General features: G+C 38.9%; 1 protein-coding gene across 1 annotated transcript in view; it reads right to left on the reverse strand.

Moving 5' to 3' along the window:
* Window positions 1-20,298, reverse strand: part of LOC134671330 (uncharacterized) — a 123,626-nt gene that overhangs the window by 18,561 nt on the left and 84,767 nt on the right. Inside the window, exon 7 of the mRNA XM_063529158.1 lies at window positions 13,413-13,593. Within this exon, the coding sequence (XP_063385228.1) occupies window positions 13,413-13,593 (181 nt within the window). The remainder of the gene's footprint in view (window positions 1-13,412; window positions 13,594-20,298) is intronic.

The following is a 20,298-nucleotide window of genomic DNA, read 5'->3' on the forward strand; positions in this document are numbered from 1 at the left end:
AGAATACCTACATTTTTTTTACGCAGCCGTATGTGATGTTATACCTAATACCTACAAAAATATTGTAAGAAGGTAACTAATATGATTCATAGTTTTCAAAGGAAAACATAAAATAAATACCTACTGCAAACCGTAGGTAATTATTTTCCAATTTGTAAGGTTAATACGACACACTTTAGTTTCATAACAAAAATAATTTAAAAACTTCCGTCCTTAGAATCCTCATTCAATGTTTGACGATCTAATCCTACTGTGGAGTGGGTATTAAGACTATTAAGTTATCCGCAGTGAGCCATTTGACAGCCTGAAATAATATCTAAATTGGCACGACACGGTATTCCACTCTTTCCACCGCTGCTGAAAGGCGACCTGCCTGTTTCAATTAGCACTACCTATATTAACATAATGGCCCGAACACTGCAAAATGGATGAACGAAGTGGAATATTGAAACTAGTTTCAATTCCCAATTTAAACCATAGTTATCATTTATGATACAGAATTCTGGTATTATGACATTAGTATTCTTAGTATTAGTATAGTCAAGTACCTATAGTATAGGTGTTGCTACTACTTTATGTTATGCCTTTAAGCGAGCAAGACAACCTTGTATATATATTTTTATATTTCGGGGATCTCGGAAACTGCTCTAACGATTTCGGTGAAATTTGCTATATATGGTGGTTTTCGGGGGCGAAAAATCGATCTAGCATTTTTGAGTTTTTACGTTTGCATATCAAAGCTCGGTCTCCTAGATATTTAGATTTTGTTAAGGGCATTTTCTAATTACATACATGTTTGTGTCATAACGCTTTAATTAGAACCGACAATGAGGTACCTTTTGTCTAAGAATGAGACATAAAGTCGAGACTAAGTAAAAGATCACGTATTATGTATCGGACGTTACTTAGAAAACAACAGTAGACAGACATTTTGCCTGATGAGAAGCCAGTTTATGGCCGTACTGCTATCTTATAAAGCTGCGCTGCGTCTGTGTACTAAAATAAAATGTAATGCTAGGTACTGCAGGTACCCTAGCTGTAGGACGAACAGTGATATAAAAAGTTAATCGGTCCTGACAGCGGAATCGCGTCGACGTCGACACCGTATTTATAATTTACAGAAAGAGTTCGCAACCTTCGGGAAATTCCAAGTTTCTCACGGCGACTTCTGATGTTTGTTCTCAGAATTAGTAACTAGTTGACATACAGAGCGACTTAGACAGTTTTCTTGTTTCGTTGATATTGTAAATTCATAAGAATGCGAAGAAAGGTAAACTCCTGGGAAAAGAGGAATGAAGAGCGGCAGGTCGTCAACTCGTCACCGCGGTCTGACGCGTTTACCTACTATACCGGGCGTTCTTAATAATTCGGCGACAATTTGAAGCCACTCGAAAATAAATTACCTTTGCGTGCGTCGCGGTTAACTTTGAATGGAGTAATATTTAGCAACCTGGAGTAGTGATAGTAAGTATATAACCGCATAGATTATGAACGAAAGGGCTTTAATATGCGACACGCCTTCCCAAATCTTATGATCAGTTGCGTTTTAATAATCTAAATAATATTAATATTCCTTTAATTCTTAGTTTTTATTTACAATGTGCATATAAAATACATATAAACACATTATAGAAAACCCAACCTAGGGTGCCGCCGGCAGCGGGGCAAGGCCCAAGTTGCAGTTGGTCAGGGCCGCAGAGAGAGGAACCGGCGGACTATCCGCGCCGTGTCTAAGATCACCGCCTTCTGCATCTGGCCCTTGATCCAACCACCTAGCAAAAGTCTCTCAAGATCTTGGCCATGCCCCTTCACTAATAATAACGGCAACCTTCAAATCAAGAGTGAACAGGACCTTCTGGGCGAGCTCGCTCCATCGTAGGCCACGTCTACGCCTCGGCTAGTCTGTGGCCATGAGTAAGCCCATTCATAAAAAAATATAATTATTATAAAATTAGAAATAAATAAATATTAACGGTTCTCACTGGTTACTTTGATGAGTGATTTTACTCTCAAATAAATCATTTACATTAAATCATCATTACATTTAGTATCTGTATAACTGAACCCGAATAATAACACCATTTATATTCAATCAATTTTAAGGATACGTTGTAAATAAATATCCCATCAAAAACATAAATGTAAAAAAGGAGAGCCAAGTTCAATAGGGGCCTGACCACTAGACCCAGCCACAAACAAAACAAATCAAAAAATATTTCATAAAATAGTTTGCGCGTGGATTGTTTTTCGATATACTACCATGCGTGCACGCGCAGCATCCCTGGTGCGCCGTGTGCGTGGCAGTCTCAACAGCATCCTTCGAATGATAGCGGACAGGGTTGACTGTCCCTACTTGTTCCACTTTAAGGGATTGCATTCCCTTATTCAGTGTTGTTTTGTTTTATATTTTTGCTGTACCTACTAAGTACTAACCCCTTTAGTTTGTAAGCTCTACTAATAAAAATATGTCCATGAGTTACATGAAATAAAAATATTCATTCAATACAAAAATTATGCTTGGCTGTGGGGTTCGCCGCAAAAAGAATGGAGATTTAAATGAGTGCCAAGTTCTATGCAAAATCCAAATATGTATTTATAGGAACAAAATAACATTATAAACAAGTATTAAACTCTATTTCTTTGCTTTATTGGATACCTATAACAATTGCTGTTATTTAAAAAAAATGCGAGATCTTAAAGCAGGTTAGATTTGACTTGGCCAGTTTTCATTACATCAGTCATTTTATAAAGTTATTCAACATATATATTTTGTAATTCTGATAAAAACTGGCCAAGCCAAATCTAACCTACTTTAAGATCTCACATTTTTTTTAAATAACAGCAATTGTTATAGGTATCCAATAAAGCAAAGAAATAGAGTTTAATACTTGTTTATAATGTTATTTTGTTCCTATAAATACATATTTGGATTTTGCATAGAACTTGGCACTCATTTAAATCTCCATTCTTTTTGCGGCGAACCCCACAGCCAAGCATAATTTTTGTATTGAACTTGGCTCTCCTTTTTTACATTTATGTTTTTGATGGGATATCAATACTTTTTGTAAAGAAAACTAGGCAGGTATTGAGATTTAATGTTTTTTCTTGTGTTTCCGCTGCATGTTTTTTACTTCTGTTCTTTGTATTAATTATGTGGTGCCGCGCGCCGCCAACGACACACCGTTGGCCGGTTGTTTAGCGCGTATTACAGGTTTTTTGTATGGGGACCCCCCCTATTTTTTAACTTTTTTTATTTTTAGATTTTTTCCTACGCTTACACACAATTACCGAGCTGGATTCCAAATTTCATCCTTCTAGGTCATCTGGAAGTAGGTTAGGTTTAGGTACTATATGTCAGTCACAATAAAAAAGAAATTTGTATGGGGACCCCCCCTATTTATTAACTTTTTTTTGTTTTTAGATTTTTTCCTACGCTTACACACAATAACCGAGCTGGATTCCAAATTTCATCCTTCTAGGTCATCTGGAAGTAGGTTAGGTTTAGGTACTATAGGTATGTCAGTCAGTCTTAAAATTTACGACTTTTTGACCTTCATATCTTTATAACCGTTTGAGCTAGCTTCATGAAATTTGGGCTTCTAGATGTCCTTATGGATATAATTAAACACACGTAGTTTTATGTGTTTACGTTAAAGATGTTTTGAGTTATAGAAGGGTCAAAAGTGGCACCAAGTGGTTCGTGTAATATTACACTTGGCGCTGGCTAGCCAGTTCCTTTGCTTGAACTTGGCTTGACACGCTGCCGCGTGTCTAGATCACAAGTGTACCTTCCTTTTCAGATAGGTGAGGGGTGGCTAGTTGTTATAAAGGACATGATATACACACAGGAAAGGAAACACGTGTCGGCGAGAGGGAGACCTGTCAATAACGATGTCGAGCGCGGACTGAGGAGGGCTCACGGAAATTAGAACAGACATTTAGCTGTACAGGTGACACCAACTACGCAAAATAGTAGGATTAATCACAGGACATAACACACTAAACATACACCTACATGATATGGGTAAAACAGACAGGCCCATGTGCAGAGCGTGCATGGAAGAAGAAAACAGCAAAACATATCCTCCTACACTGTAAATAGGTAGAAGTATACAGGAATTAATACCTAGGGACTCCGTGCACACTCAAGGAGGCAGTTAGCAATCAGAAGACACTGCTAGGTTTCATGGAGGAGCTGGGGTTGCTAGTAGTGCTACTTCGTTTTCACGCAAAATAGGCACATGGTTGAAGTCGACTTGCGGAAAATGCCCAGTAAGTGTAACTAACTAGCTGTACAGGTTATATCTATGAAATTCTGTGACAACAAAAAATGCTACAATGTCTAATGATGTAAGTAGGCGGGGTAAGAAATCAAATTGGCGACAAGATGGAGTATGGAGAAGTTTCCCGTGTGGTTTTAATGCCATGTAGGTTCGTATTCTTTCTCTCACTCTCACTGAGCGTAAGCGAGATGGATACTGTACGTGCTATTGCTCGGGACCTTGGATATCATGTAGTGTCATGGGTATCATGTGTAACTGAATTTTCATTATTTGTAAATTTTAACAAAAAATAAGTAAAATTGTGCATTTTTAGAAGCTGTTTTCATAGTTTTAGTTTTTGTGCATAATTTGATACAAATTTTTAAAATGCGTGATAATTTTAAAGCCAAAAAATCTGGATTTCAATCGATAAAGTCACTGGAGAAAATCCTCAAGATTACTAATTAATTTTTTGGCAAGCGTACTGTACTAACCTAACCTAACCTAATCCATTAAATGCGGTACGTTTTTTGAAAACTCCGCTCTCTGAACCTACGGCACCTAAAAGACAAGAATAACAGGTATTCAAACATTTTACGGGTAAAATTAATGAAATTACTTAAGATTTTTTCCTATAATAAAAAATGTACAGTTACCTAATAACTAATATGTATATCAAAAAGTCGCCATTCATTATTTGAAAAGGAGCCAAAAAGCAGTAGTTTTACTTTGGTGCCTATTTTAAACTTAACGTGCCTGTTCTGAAAATCTACCAACGTATCAGCAAATTCTAGCAACTCGATATACCTATAGTAACGCCATGGTTCCTTAATTATACATATTTCTTATAGTTTCGGCATTCCCTTTAACTAACTTATTTAGTTAGCTTAATTTGCTTATAATATAATATCTTCTATCACATTGAATTTCGCTTAAATATATCTTTATGAAGTAACGTGACAACGATATGTGCCACATATCATGTGCCGCGTGTCGTCTTAATGGATTAGACTCATTACTTTACCATTTAGGGCCCCCCACATCTGGCGTCTTTCGAGCGTCGGCGTCTGTCGGCGTCGGTCCAGCGCTATGGAAAATGACGTCACTGCCCAGTTGCGTCGACGCTGCGTCGACGTTGAGTCGACGTCGGCCATAGAATTGTAGACGCCGACGCTCGAAAGACGCCAGATGTGGGGGGGCCCTTAATTATATAATACGTGGAACGGCGATATAAGAGACGCCAATCATCTTAAATCTATGACTTAGGAATCTTCGGGACTCGCAATAAGAATTGTCTGAGGTAGCTCTTCAAAAACATTGGGTTATATTAGACTACCTAATATTATAATATGTATATGTCGTTGTCGAAGTAACTCTGTCTGTCTGTCTGTTACCCCTTCACGCTAAAACCACTGAACCAATTTAAAGGAAATTTGCTAGGAGGAAGGACATAGGATAGTTTTTAGGGTTCCGTACCCAAAGGGTAAAACGGGACCCTATTACTAAGACTTCGCTGTCCGTCCGTCCGTCCGTCCGTCTGTCACCAGGCTGTATCTCACGAACCGTGATAGCTAGACAGTTGAAATTTTCACAGATGATGTATTTCTGTTGCCGCTATAACAACAAATACTAAAAACAGAATAAAATAAAGATTTAAATGGGGCTCCCATACAACAAACGTGATTTTTGACCAAAGTTAAGCAACGTCGGGAGTGGTCAGTACTTGGATGGTTGACCTTTTTTTTTGCTTTTTTTTTGTTTTTTTTTTGCATTATGGTACGGAACCCTTCGTGCGCGAGTCCGACTCGCACTTGCCCGGTTTTTAACAATGATCATATTGATCATCATCTTACACAGAAGTCGCAGACAGAAGCTAGTAAGAAAGATATGAAAAAAGAAGATAAATGAATAATTTGACCACTTTTCTGTAATATTCATCGAAGTTCAATAAAGCAATTACATGGGCAGTGATATGGGGAGTGACATTATACTAATTAACATATTTGTATCGACACTATCGACACACCACTATTTAAGTTCGCCTGATGATATCAGCCTGTCAGTTGTTCGGAACATTGTCCGGCGAACTGGTAACCTGTGGGCCTGTTTACATTATTTTTTCGTTATATCACTACATAGGGACCTACGCTGTCAATTACAGACTGTGACGTATACATATAAATATATCTCGAACAGGGTTAGTTGGACTACAACTATGTAATTAATATGTTAACTATGTATGTAATTAGATAATTAGAGGTAAGTATATAGAGTGTAGGTATGATTGTACATTCATTGAGCTCGAAATGATATGGGTATCAATTATACAGGTTGCTAAAAATAAAATATTCACGTTTCTTTCTGATTATCTGTAAAGTATCGTATCTGCGAGATACGTTCCAATCTGCAACATAACCCTCTTTGTGTTTCTATTAATTACAACAACATTATTTCCTTGATCAACAATATTTAATACTCATTCGAAATGCAGGGCGGCCGGACCCAGAAACGGGCGCACCCACCAAATTCCCACTTATATGCCTAATGATATCCCTGGCCAGACCTAATGAAAATTGGCAGCCCACTGGATCGGACGAACTCCGCCGTAATCTTACAAAATACAAACAAAAACGAGCTATATTAAATGTATTTAAGAGCGAATTTGGCATTTTCCTGTCTCGTAAGCGGAAAGTACCTACGACTTTTCTATTTAGCTGCTATAAGTCGTGATTTTGCATTTTCAACATCGCATTTTGCATTATTCGTATTTGCATGGAAAACCACGCATTTCGCATATCATATTTTCTACATAAACAGCAGGTGTTTTCGCTGCTATGTAAATCACGTTTTCATTTCTGATGCTGGGAATGTTCATCATTATGGATATTTTTAGGCTGAGCCATATACCTTAGCTTTTACTTTTTAATGAAAAGTACTAGCAGCAAGACTATGAGATGACCATCGGTGAACCTTATGTTTTATAAGCTTTAGGAATTATCAGTTAACACCATACCATACCTAATATTCTCTTATAGATGATCATATATTATCTTATCTACCTAATACAGCTAACCACTATGACCTGCTATTACTACACATTCTACGCAATCAGTGAACCACGAAGGTTTTTTATGCCTGTGAAAATAATCTTAAATAAAATTCCTATGTAGTTTTTTCGCAATCAAAATTTGAGCTCGAATACCATACTCAATATATCGTTGACATATCGATTGCCTATACCGTCTCGAACGGCTATATTGCCATGGAAAAAATGAGTCGTTTTATTCTCTGACTGTACCATTCACTACATTTTGAAACATGAAGCGTTATTAGAAATTCCATAACGTGGAAGTAAAGTTCCACGAGTCAGCGAGTCATATGTCCTGATGGTATATCAGCGGCGTAATTTTATGAAACAAAGTTTGCGCTCGAGTTAATATTTTAATACGATCCTCATCTCGCGGAGGATCGGAGTTTACAGACGTGTCTCCGAGCGAAATAGTTTCGCCACTAACTTGTCATTAGTCCATTACCGTGATTAGTCGAGACGTAAGTAGGAAGCGTTGGTTTTAGTGACGAGCGGTATATCCGTTAGATTTTTTAGAGTAGAAAAGCACTCAGTTGCTTAAAAGTACGAACAACATTCCGTTTGTTAAATTAATAAAACTATTAGTAACAATTTAATTTAATTTAAAATAATTTATTGACCCAGGCGTTATTTTGCGGCCATCCATATTTATTAGTATCTGCGATATATCGCGGATTAGCAATGCAATATTATCTTTAATTAGACCTTGTAAAACCCACGGTCTTCATAATTCAACTTGTTCTCGTAGTTTTGTAAGTGTTTAGTTTTAAAATATTAAAATTGAGGTAAAGGCGTCGATCCCGGGCAAGTGTGTGGAACTCGATTTGTCTCTTATCCTCGTTCTCTCCAGAGAGCGAAGCTCTAAAAACATAGTAACACATAGGTTACGCGAAACTTTATTAAACCCTAGCTTTAATAAACAACAGTATAGGTAGTTGTGGTACGATAACAGACAGACATAAGGAGCTTTCGCATTTACAATATTAAGTATGGATGGTTGCTCCGTTTATCAGGGCTGTGTAAGTCCCGTGTGTGCCTGCTCCCGTCACCGCTAGAGTCCCAGGCCGGGCCCGGCAGGGCGCGTGACACGCTCGCCCGACAGCGCGGCGTCGCCCTACCTCGCGACTAACGGTGCTCATTAATGTTTCACGGCTGTAAGCGGCGGCGTCGTTTATACGTACGTAATGGAAGCTGAAAAAACAATCGCAACGCCGAGAAAAGGTTTTACTGCTAATTTACTTGCTATTCCAAGTTCGGCGCGGGATTAATGCTGAATGAGAGCCGTGAATTCGTTGTGTATAGCCGATAGATTGCTTCCTTTATAGACTTCGATTTATTGATGGCCAGGTATTCGAATCGGCGATTAGTTTGTTTCCGAGAAATTTCGTCTTCCAATATAGCGCTGGCTAACCTCAAATTTACTCTGGGTTGAAATTAAATCCGTTGGTGCAGAAACGATGTTTACGGTTTATTGAGAGTGCACAATTTTGGTGCGGTATTTAATTAAGTTTGCAAATTGGAGGCGGCCCGCCAAATGAACGTAACGAACACGTTGTCTTGTGTATGAGCATAGCATTTGGCGTGTTGCCTACTGGAATAATTCAACAGGGAACGATATTGTTTAAATGTCAGGAGCTACTCATTTCGAGCGAGCGCACTAGTACAATCGCCCAGACGGAAACATTAAACATAGTTTTTTTTTTTTTTTTTATTATGCATGGGTTTACTCATGGCCACAGACTAGCCGAGGCGTAGACGTGGCCTACGATGGAGCGAGCTCGCCCAGAAGGTGCCTGTTCACTCTTGATTTGAAGGTTGCCGGGTTATAAGAGCACGGAAATATAGACGCCGGCAAGGAATTCCATTCCTTGGCAGTGCGCATAAGGAAAGTAGAAGCAAAGCGCTTAGTGCGAATTGGCGGAATATCTACCAAGTAAGGATGGAAACCGGCCGTGCGTCTAAAAGTCCGATGGTAGAATGGGGACGGTGGAATGAGCTCGTGTAGCTCTTGGGCACACTCCCCGAAGTGCAACCTGTAGAATACCGACAGGCTGGCGACTTTCCGCCGATGGGCCAAAGTCTGAAGCTTAGCCGTTAGCTTCTTGTCGCCAATCATCCTCCTGGCTCTGCGCTCCACTGAGTCCAAAGCGGCGAGTTGGTATTTAGCTGAGCCATCCCACAGGTGGCTGCAATACTCCATACACGACCGGACTTGAGCTTTGTAAAGTGTTAGAAGCTGTCCAGGTGTGAAGTATCGCTTCACCTTATTTAGGACGCCCAGCTTTCTGGCCGCAGTTTGTGCTTTAGACTCAATGAAGCTGCCGAAGCCGAGGACTGAACTCAGCTCCATGCCGAGGAGTTCCAGGCTGTCGGCAATAGGTACAGATGCACCCCGGAAAGAAGGAGTCAGGTCGAATGGACTCCGTTTAGCGGAAAATAGACACGCCTGCGTTTTGGAGGCATTGAACGTGACCAGATTGTCATCACCCCACTGGGAAACGAGACTAAGGGTCAAGTTCATTCGCTCAACCATGGCCTCTCTCTGTGAACGTATATCCTCCCTGCTGTCCCCTGCACTAGCCAAATATCTCTCAACAACCGTACTGTCATCTGCATAACCTACAATGCTGGGTTGCAGCATGTCGTTAATGTGGAGCAGGAAAAGGGTTGCGGAGAGAACAGACCCCTGAGGAACACCGGCGTCAATGGCCATGAGGTCCGAAGAGCAGCCATCAATAACTACTCTGATCGACCGTTCACTCAAGAAATCAGATAGCCAGCTACAAAAATCAGCAGGGATGCCGTAAGCAGGAAGCTTGCTAAGGAGACTTGCGTGCCAAACCCTGTCAAAGGCCTTCGAGATGTCCAGTGAAACAGCAAGCGCTTCACCGTTCCTCTCGATGGCCTCGCCGCAGTAGTGCGTGACATACGCTAAAAGATCCCCAGTAGACCGACCTATGCGAAAGCCATATTGACGGTCACTGAGCAGATCATTTGCTTCGAGGTATGCCAGCAGTTTGCCGTTAAGTACCCTTTCCATGACTTTACAGAGCATGGAGGTAATGGCGATTGGTCGGTAATTGCAGGGATCAGCACGACTACCCTTCTTGGGTACTGGCTGCACGTTTGCAAGCTTCCAGGATTTCGGCACCGTTCTTGTTTGGAGAGAGAGGCGGTACAGGCGTGTCAGTACAGGAGACAACTCAGGCGCACACTGCTTTAGTACACGTGCAGGTATACCGTCTGGTCCATTGGCCTTATTCACGTCAAGATTCAGCAGAGCTCGGCGTACCTCTTTTTGATGTATAGCAATTCTCTGCATAGAGGAACTGCAATGAGGTAGCGTAGGTGGAAGTTTTGAGCCTGCATCTAGACGTGAATTGCTCGCAAACAGAGAAGCAAACAAGTTAGCTTTCTCTGTCGCGGAGTGGGCCAGTGTCCCATCAGGTTTCTGCAGAGGTGGCAATGTGGGTCGGCAGAAGTTGGATTCGACCGCTTTCGACAGGGACCAGAACCGCTTGCTACCAGGAGGGTAGGAGGCGAGTTTGGCCCCTATTCGACTGACGTGGTCGAATCGAGCCTTTCGAAGCACCCGTTTGCAGGACTTGGCAGCTGAGTTAAAGGCTTTTTTCTTCGCGCGAACCCTCTGTGCTCCAGCTTTGGTATCGCGGGCTAGTACCCAAGCCTGGTATGCAGACTGCTTAAGAGCCTCGGCTCGAGCACAGTCCGAATTGTACCATGCTCGGGTCTTGTGATCGAGCGATAGGTCGGAGAACGGAATGAAATATTCCATTCCCTGCCGAATCACATCCGCAACAGCCTCAGCAGAACACGAGGGGTCACCCGAAGAAAAACAGACCTGCTGCCAGGGGAAAGACGCAAAGAAATGCCGCATCTCATCCCAGTCCGCTGACTCGTATCGCCATACTCTCCTCGTGCCCCTAGGGCAGAGATCAGGAGGAGAGTGGATCGACACGGATTTCACCAGACAGTGATCGGACGATCCTAGCGGAGCTGAGACCGAAACCGAGTGCCTGTCTGGATCAGTTGTCAGCAGAAGGTCAAGGCAATTGGGTGTATGGTCAGTAACATCCGGTATCCGCGTCGCAACATTTACCAGCTGGGTAAGGTTTAGGGATACAGCAAATTTGCGCGCTTCCCTCCCAGCGTGGCAAGTATTCTTGTACGGGAACAGCCACTCCTCGTGGTAGTCTACAATTATAGTACATTGTAGGAGAGGACGGAAAACCGCTAAAAGATGGACGAGTGAGTTCGAGGGCCGACACGTCAGTGGAGGCCCTCGAATAATATGAGTCCATCTTTAGCGTTTCTGGCCGAGGCATTACATAGTGCTTTTCACGACTACTGCGAGGAAATAAGAAAACATTTGCATAACTATAAGTACTAGCCCGCGATTTCTCTGGTAGCAAATTACTAGCCACTGCCTGTACTGTCTCTTGAATTTCAGTAGGCGTCAGCGTAAGGATATCATTTTCTTCACTAGAAGAACTCATTTTTATAGCGAGCGTAGATACGCGTTTCTTATATTTTTTAGTCAAACACAATTTACACTATCCAATTCAGTAAGTATTTTCAGATCCCGCCTTTTTTACTTTTTTTACCACTTTTAAGAGGCGTTTTTCTGTTATTTGCTTCAAACCGACTCTAAAATTAGAAGCGTTTTTGCTAAAAAAAACCACAAACAGCTACAAAAGTAAAAAACGCCTTAAGCGTAAACTGAATGGATAATTGTTAAAAAAAAATTAAGTGAATGGTTATGACATTTCTTTTTTTTAAACAAGAAATTGGTTCTATAAATAACCTAATTTTATTTTTGAAGGAAAAAGTTGCGCAAAAAAAGACCTTTTATTGTTTTTTATGTTTTAAATTATACTCATTGCTGTAGCGAACTGTCACTAATGACAGATGATGATAACAATGAAACATTGTAGTAGTGGTGGTTCAGGTGCTACAGCTATTGCCTACTTTCCAGCTTGGTTTTAGACCATCTATTGCCACATTTCCGAACAGTGGCGTGAAAAATAAATTCCCTTGTAAGATGAAAATAAGTAAAATTAGTTATTTTTATGGAACCCATTAAATAGTATTAGGTACATACTAGAATAATATTCTCAATTATTTTGCTGGAATTATAATAGTATTCAATTCATTCAATGCAGTTAATTCAGGTAAGCTGGCGTGGAGTTTATGAGAGAATTTTGACAGTTTAATCTCGCAAGGGCTCGCGATAGCTCTTATAAATTCGCTTAAACTTGTGTTTACTATCTGATAAGATATCAAACTGTGTGGTACATTAATTATGTAGAGATCATAGAAGTAATTAGTATTTAATAGGGAATCGAGATAATAGACTTCCTCTCAAAGGAAAATCACCGACAGATGCTAGAAAATTCTATCTTGTAATTTTAGAGATATTATCTCAATCCAGGTTTCATGATAGTTAATAGGTATTTCAATACCATGTAGACGAATCGCAGCGACCTGAATTTTTTTTTGTTTTACACTGTCAATGATGTCTTGGCTAGAAATGGCGAGTTATAGTCAGACTCTCAAACTTTTCAGTGATCAGTTAGCTTCAGTCTGATCAATTAGATATCAAATGCCCATTTTATATTAACCGACTACCAATTTTTTTATGATCTTCTCAACTCTTTGGATTATTAATCCAAATTATTAATTGCTTACATCGAGTAACTATTGCCATTGTTAAAGACGCACGATGACTAAATAACATCTTTCACATATGACTCTGATATCAGTGTACGTTCGAATTGACCTGTCGGTCATCCATTTCATCCAACAACAATGAAGCTTGTTGTTTCACTTTGTAAGCACGATTCTGTTCACCTCTCTGTCCACGACCACGTGACTGTATCATCGAACATACCATTCACATAGCGTGATGACGCTCCGGGATTTTTGCGGCATTTAGTCCTAACTAAATTGGTTAGGACTCTAAATGGCACAACTCATGCTATAGACTTTCTAATTTAGCAAGAACCCTAAATGGTATAACAATCCCATGTGGTGACCATACATACCTGATCCAGCTTAAGCAGTTCCTCGGGCGTGTCGGGCAGTTGGCCGAGCATGAGCGGCGGGTTGATGTTCACCTCCTTGCCCAGCGACCGCACCACTTCCTCGCGATTGTAGCGGTCGGCGAACACGCACGACGCCGGGATCAGCCCGTGCACCGTGTAGCTGATCGCTCGGACCAGGATTCTGGGGGCAAAGAATTCAAGTTCTGATCAGAGCACAGAATAAATAATAGTACTAGGTACAGAAGACTCACTCTCTAACACCGCGTCTGTTACGGTCAGGACAGATATGGCCGTTAGGTGGCGACAGCGCCACGCGCGGCTTATGGCTAACCACCAAAATTGGTGTGGAACGGATGTACTTTTAGCTACCTGTAGCAAAGCGACGAAATCGCGAAATGAGTCACGCCTGATCAGAGTAACAAAAAAATTAAGACCAGCTTTAACCTGCTATCTTAGTTCTTTACGCAGTCATCTACTAAATTCCTACTCGGTATCATGTTAATGATCAGTAAAAAAAAACAATAGAGAAAATCAGTACAGTCTTCAATAGTTATAAAATCTACTCCTACTCAAACTAAAAATTGTGCCAACTACGGAATAACTTTGCTTTCCTGCTAGATGTCATATCTTACAAAAACAAAGATTGAGTTCCTATAATTATTTATCATAAAAATTCAAATCAAATTAAACCGATTATGTTTGACATTTACCTATTGTACAGAATTTGAATGCACGACGATTTTAGTTTACATAAAAAGTAGTAGGTAGGTATCTAGTTCATCATTATTTCATTATCTTATTTATACTGTACCACCCTGTCAAAATAAAGTATGTATTTTGGCTGCGAGTAAGGGGCGGCTCACGTTACATGAATACACATTAAAAGGGAAAACTGGTACAGTCGATACCTATTAGATACTGATATATTTTTTACATTTTGCGCCTTCTTCCATGAAGAATGAAAATGTGCCTATCTAAGACGCCGAAAGTACTCGTTAAACACTTCCTCTACCCCAAATAGTAAAGTAAGTATAATAGTCTACCCTTTACAACGCTGATAGTTTTATAATGTTGTCACATGTGCCGCGGCATCATGAAGGAAGACAGATTGCAGTCTATTCTTGAAACGTAATCTCTAGCTAATTTATCTTTTGAGAGAAAGTGGAGAGAAACCTAAGAAAGTGGGAAGAAAAAGGGAAGTGGGGAGTAGAATTTGTGATTGAAAATTCGCCACATTTAGTTACTACTTAGGTACTATTTTTAGAGCTCTTGTTGTCCCATTCATATATCTACTCAATCACAGTTACTGGTAAGTATATAAGTAGGTAACTGGTAAGTATATAATGATTCATTTTTTATAAAACTTAATACTAATGGTGTTGTCATCAAATAATGACGTAGACTAGATTATTTCCATAACTTCTAATTAAGGAAAAACGGTGAGATAACAGCACTAAATTCATATTAGTAGGTTCAAAAATAAAGATTGAACTCCTATAATAATTATCATGAAAATTCAAGTCAAATTAAGCCGACTGACTTACTTATCACGGCGCCGTCTGAGCAAGCAAAGTAGATCGTGAAAAAACAAAGGTTTTTAATTAAATTCTCTCGTTGTCTGACGTTTCAGTTTTCCTACGACAGAGGATAATGAAAATACCAGTATTCACGGTAAGCTTTCCTGGCATCTACGGGACAATCCCTTTGTGAAAAGGAGACATTTTTGCGGCTTTTCTTGATTCTGTAGAACGCTATGTGATGTATAAGTTGCCGTCTAATTACAATAATATATCTTCATTTGAGTCACATTGCCATCGTATTTACAATGGAATGAATTCATTTCATTCGTTCATTACACCCCTCTTCTGGAATTACTTACATATAGTTGTAGGAGGCAGATATAATATGCAGGAGATTATATCTATTTTTGGTCTAGTAATTGAACCTCCTGAATATTCTTGAAGAAAACATTTGACCTCCTAGAACACTATTACAAAGCATATGCTCTAACTAAGCAAGTGCCTCCTCGTCATACAGGAGGTCAATTCAAATTTTAAATATCTAATCCTTATATTTTGTCAATTTAAGCACAGAGACCTTGATCGTATCAGGAACGTGTGCGGAAAACTGCTATTTTTTTTGTTTTCTCTACACGTTCTGCAGTCAATTCCTTCAGTACCTATATCAGACCAGTACCTATATCTTTAGTGCCTATATCAGAATCGCAATGCTTATTTCGTATAATTATCAACTGTGTTAGTAGCATCGTCCACGTGGACTCAGATTTATTTCATTGTTAAAAATAAATTACCTCTACGCTCGTCGGTTCAGTTCTCAGTTCGTGAAAATATGGATACTGAACTGTAAAATACTTAGTAAACTTTTCCTACCTCTTGTAGAGACGCTATCAGAAATGTCAAAAATGTCGGAGCGGCCAACGTGCTCACAAATATCTGAACACGTCTCTATTGTCTAGGTGTTAGAGTGCGTGTTCAATATGAATAGATATATCCTTAAGTTAAATGGCATACGCGTACTGAATTGTTGAAAAGCGAAAAGCCTTGACATAATAGCACCCTATTGTCGTTCTAATAGCGCACGTACGGATGTGATATCTAATAATTTATCCATTTTATGTAATGTGTGGAAAATATACGTTTAAATTACAAATAGCGTTTCATTTATAAGGCACATTAATAGAAAACACGTAAATGCTTGTCAAAATTTATTTTTATTATGCAGCAGGCCTACCTATACGACGGAGGGAAATAGTCATACCATACCTATTCGAAGAAGATTACACAGCTTTAGATAATAATATGAACGGTTATTATGTTATGGTGGTTACTGTTGTTCAATAGATGGTTGGTAGGTACTAATGTAATTATCATTGGATATTTGCCAGTCGCTTCTCGGTGAAGGAAAACATCGTGAGGAAACCGGACTAATCCCAATAAGACCTAGTTTCCCCTCTGGGTTGGAAGGTCAGATGGCAGTCGCTTTCGTAAAAACTAGTGCCTACGTCAAATCTTGGGATTAGTTGTCAAGCGGACCCCAGGCTCCCATGAGCCGTGGCAAAAATGCCGGGATAACGCCAGGAAGAAGATTAAGGAAGTTTACAAACAAAACTCTTAATCTATTATGTTTGTCACTCTTCGGGTACGGTCATCTAAAAAACATCCTATAACTATTGATGAATATCAAATGTCAATTTACAGTTTAGCTTTAATATGAGACGACAAAATACCTACACGTACATACGTCCATCCATATAACTATATTAAATTACCGATAGTGTAGTAACATGCGATTCAAGCTCATTCTACCAGTATTTTTATCGGTTTTATCAGTCCCACTCTTTGTTATGACTTCGCGAGCAACCCGTACGTCGCAAAAGCATTCTTATTCTGTATGATAATAAGCAAAACGACTAACTTATAACCAAACTTTCAGTATAAAGTTCCTGCTTTCAGATTGGAGGACGGAATATTTAAGAAATACGACGCGAGATTCTGGCTACGCATGCACAAAATACTTTCTTCCTTTGCTCTAAATATCTTGCCAATACAAGACTTTGGTTATCTACAAAATAAGCAAATATATTACTTAGCTGCGAAAGCACAAAATGGAATGCAAGAAGGTTGTCTTCAGTAGTCGTAGGATAACGTACTCGTGCCTGTTTGCATGGAAGAAATTTGTTTACGAAAGTTTTATGTTACAAAAAAAAAACTACATTTGTAGTTATATATTATAGTACTTATTCCAATTTCAATCGTTGGTTTTTAGTATTAAATGTGTTCTTATTCCATATTTTATATAGGGGTCAATTTCACCAAACGAGCATTTTTGTCTAATTTCCATGGAATTTTGAAATACCAACATTACACAAAAAAAAATATGCTGAGAATTTGATAAAAAATATGATAAATATTAATTTTCTTATGGGATAAAAATATTCATAAAACTATAAAAGTTATTTAAATTTAAAATTTTGGTCAGGGCACGGGAATTAGTATGTCCATGGAAATTAGATTTTACTAGGACGGAAATTAGAACACGGCACGGGAATTGTTTTCTTAACTTATTTTGGCACTTAAAACTATTATTTATGTATATTTTAATCTACAATAATATACTGCAACCATACTGAAGTGGCATCGGACATATTTACCTTCTTTAATTTTAGTTTCGAACGACAAATCTACGAAAGTATGTTACACTAAAAACTACGTATATGACTAATCCTTTCCTTTATTTTAATGGCAACTAATCTCTAGAGTTCTTAGTAAAATGTACATATTTCAAAACAATACTTTGAGTAGTTTCGTAAACTTGTCCGCCTTTACATACAAAACTATTCATTAAAAAGTGTCATTATGTATCTGCTTGTAGATAGGTACAAGGTGTATGATCTGGTATATGGTCTTATAGGAAATGATACTAAGAAATAAATAGGGGCACAGTGAGAAGAAGTTATTGTGTAAGTTAATCTGAAGAAATCGAATATGCTGCCTTCATAAATTAATAACCCAAAAAATTGTTTGAACACATATGAGGTAAGGTGGGGTAAGACTATCACCGGGGTAAGACTATCACTTGTATGGAATCCTCATACTGTTAGTCTTGCCCCGATCAAAATAAACTAAGTTAGTCTTACCCCGCCTTACTTTACAGATAGGTATACGGGGTGTCCCTGCCCTGCGGGAAAATCTTCAAAGTGTAGGTTGGTTAAGTAATTTCTCAAAAATATCATAATCTTCCTAAAAAAAACTTGCTTACAAAATACCCCCTGGCACTGACTAAAATAACCGTCGTATCGTATCCCAAAACTTTTTTTGTAATAGAGTAGAAGAACTACGTTGCGAGATTTGCATCTTTTGTAAACATACCCATACCATACTGATACTATGTATATACATATCATAATACATCTTTATTCATACTCACATCGTCCATCGTAGTGGACCTTTATTTTTCCTACTAATTGTAAGAACTAAAAGGTAACGTTGTTATCGCATATATTTCTATAGGATTACAAACTTAATTATGCAGTTATCTTTAGAACGTGACTAATATTGCAGTATTATTAGATTTTTATTGGCTTAAAAAGCTAAAACCTAATTACGTTTCAAATTTGGAACTCTGTATAACTTGTGGGTATGCTAGAAGTACCTTAAAATAATATTGATTGAGAGTGATTGTGCCAGTGACAAAACTAAGGGATTTTAAAGTGTATTAATTCTTAGACTACATGCTCAAATTAAATGTTATTTAGAAAGAATGTTATTGAGATTTGATGGTACGGCCGTGCCACTTTGTTTTACTCGACTTGGCGGCGGCACTGCCGTGCCCCCAGATCCTTTGTACTTCTTCAGGCCTCAAACTATCTCCATGCCAAATATGTATTATCAAGATGATATTGTTTCAGCGGCTTAAGCGTGACGAAATAACAGACAGACAGACAGAGATACTTTCGCATTTATAATATAGTAAGAATAGGATATATTTATTTTTTCTTGTACCTATTAGAAAAGCTAATTTATAACAACTAATCTATTAAACGAGCAATTCTTGTATATATTTCGGGGATCTCGGAAACGGCTCTAACGATTTCGATGAAATTTGATGATATATGGGCGTTTTCTGGGATGAAAAATCGATCTAGCTAGGTGTCTCTGGGAAAACGCGCATTTTTGAGTTTTTAGGTAGGTATATGTTTTCCGAGCAAAGCACGGTCTCCCAGATATTTAAACTTTATCCGGCTTACGCTGTCAGCTGTCAAATTTACAAAATAAAATCATTGTAAATTTGATTCATTTTGTTTCATGTAACCTTAGGTACGGGTATTATAATATGTAATAATTCCAAAAATAGTTTTGTTTATATAATATTTTAATATTATAATATGAAAAATGAATAAGGTAAGGTGGCGCAAGACTAACAGTACGAGGATTCCATACAAGTGATAGTCTTACCCCAGTGTCGTCTTACCCCACCTTACCTTACGTATTAAAATTGCCCGGGTTATTCGGGTCCACCCTGTAAGTATGTACTATAGTACTTATACTAAAAAACCGTTCATAGATTTTTGTGCATACGTCATATTATTATTACATATAATATATATTCAACGCCAACAAATAGCAAATTAATATATATATATATACATGTAATAATAATATTATTATTTGTATCTCCTTCGATATCACGGGCCTATAATCCCGGTTTTTTGATAGGCTTGCGTGGGGACACAGATCCAACACGTAGAGGCCCCTTGGAGAGCTTTAATGTCATGTAGAACGCCTGCTGGAACCCGTTCACAGGTGCAACAATAGACACCCATGAACCGGTCTCAGCAGGCATTGGGACTATTGTAGCAAAAGTGAATAGTATACCGGTCTATGGATTGAAGTTTGGGTGGACTATGAGACTGGGCTATTGTAAAGAGTTCGGACACCTGCCATAACAATGCTAACACACGTTATCGAGGCAGGTGGTGACTTGCCGCTGACTAGATGGGCCCCTGAAACTGCCGTCGTGAAGACGACCAGGGGCAACATCGGTGTGAGCGGCTCAGGGGTGTCGAGAGGTGTGCGCCGCTTTCTACCCAGTGGCTGTTACCAGCCACTGTGCCAACTCGCGTCTTATGCATCTTTCACTTCCACCCCTGGAGCATATAGCTCTAGCGAATATATAATATTATTATTATTATGTTACATATATATATGTAATAATAATATGACGTAAATATTGCCAATTAACTTACAGTGCCTCCAATTAAAAATTTGTTGACAATAAATGTAATACTTTCTAATTCCCGTGCCACTTAATCAGCTGTTTTAGGTAAATATTCTATGGGAATTAGGGCACGGAAATTAGAATTCGT

The sequence above is a fragment of the Cydia fagiglandana genome, chromosome 15 (genome assembly GCF_963556715.1).
Source record: "Cydia fagiglandana chromosome 15, ilCydFagi1.1, whole genome shotgun sequence".
Lineage (NCBI taxonomy): Eukaryota > Metazoa > Arthropoda > Insecta > Lepidoptera > Tortricidae > Cydia > Cydia fagiglandana.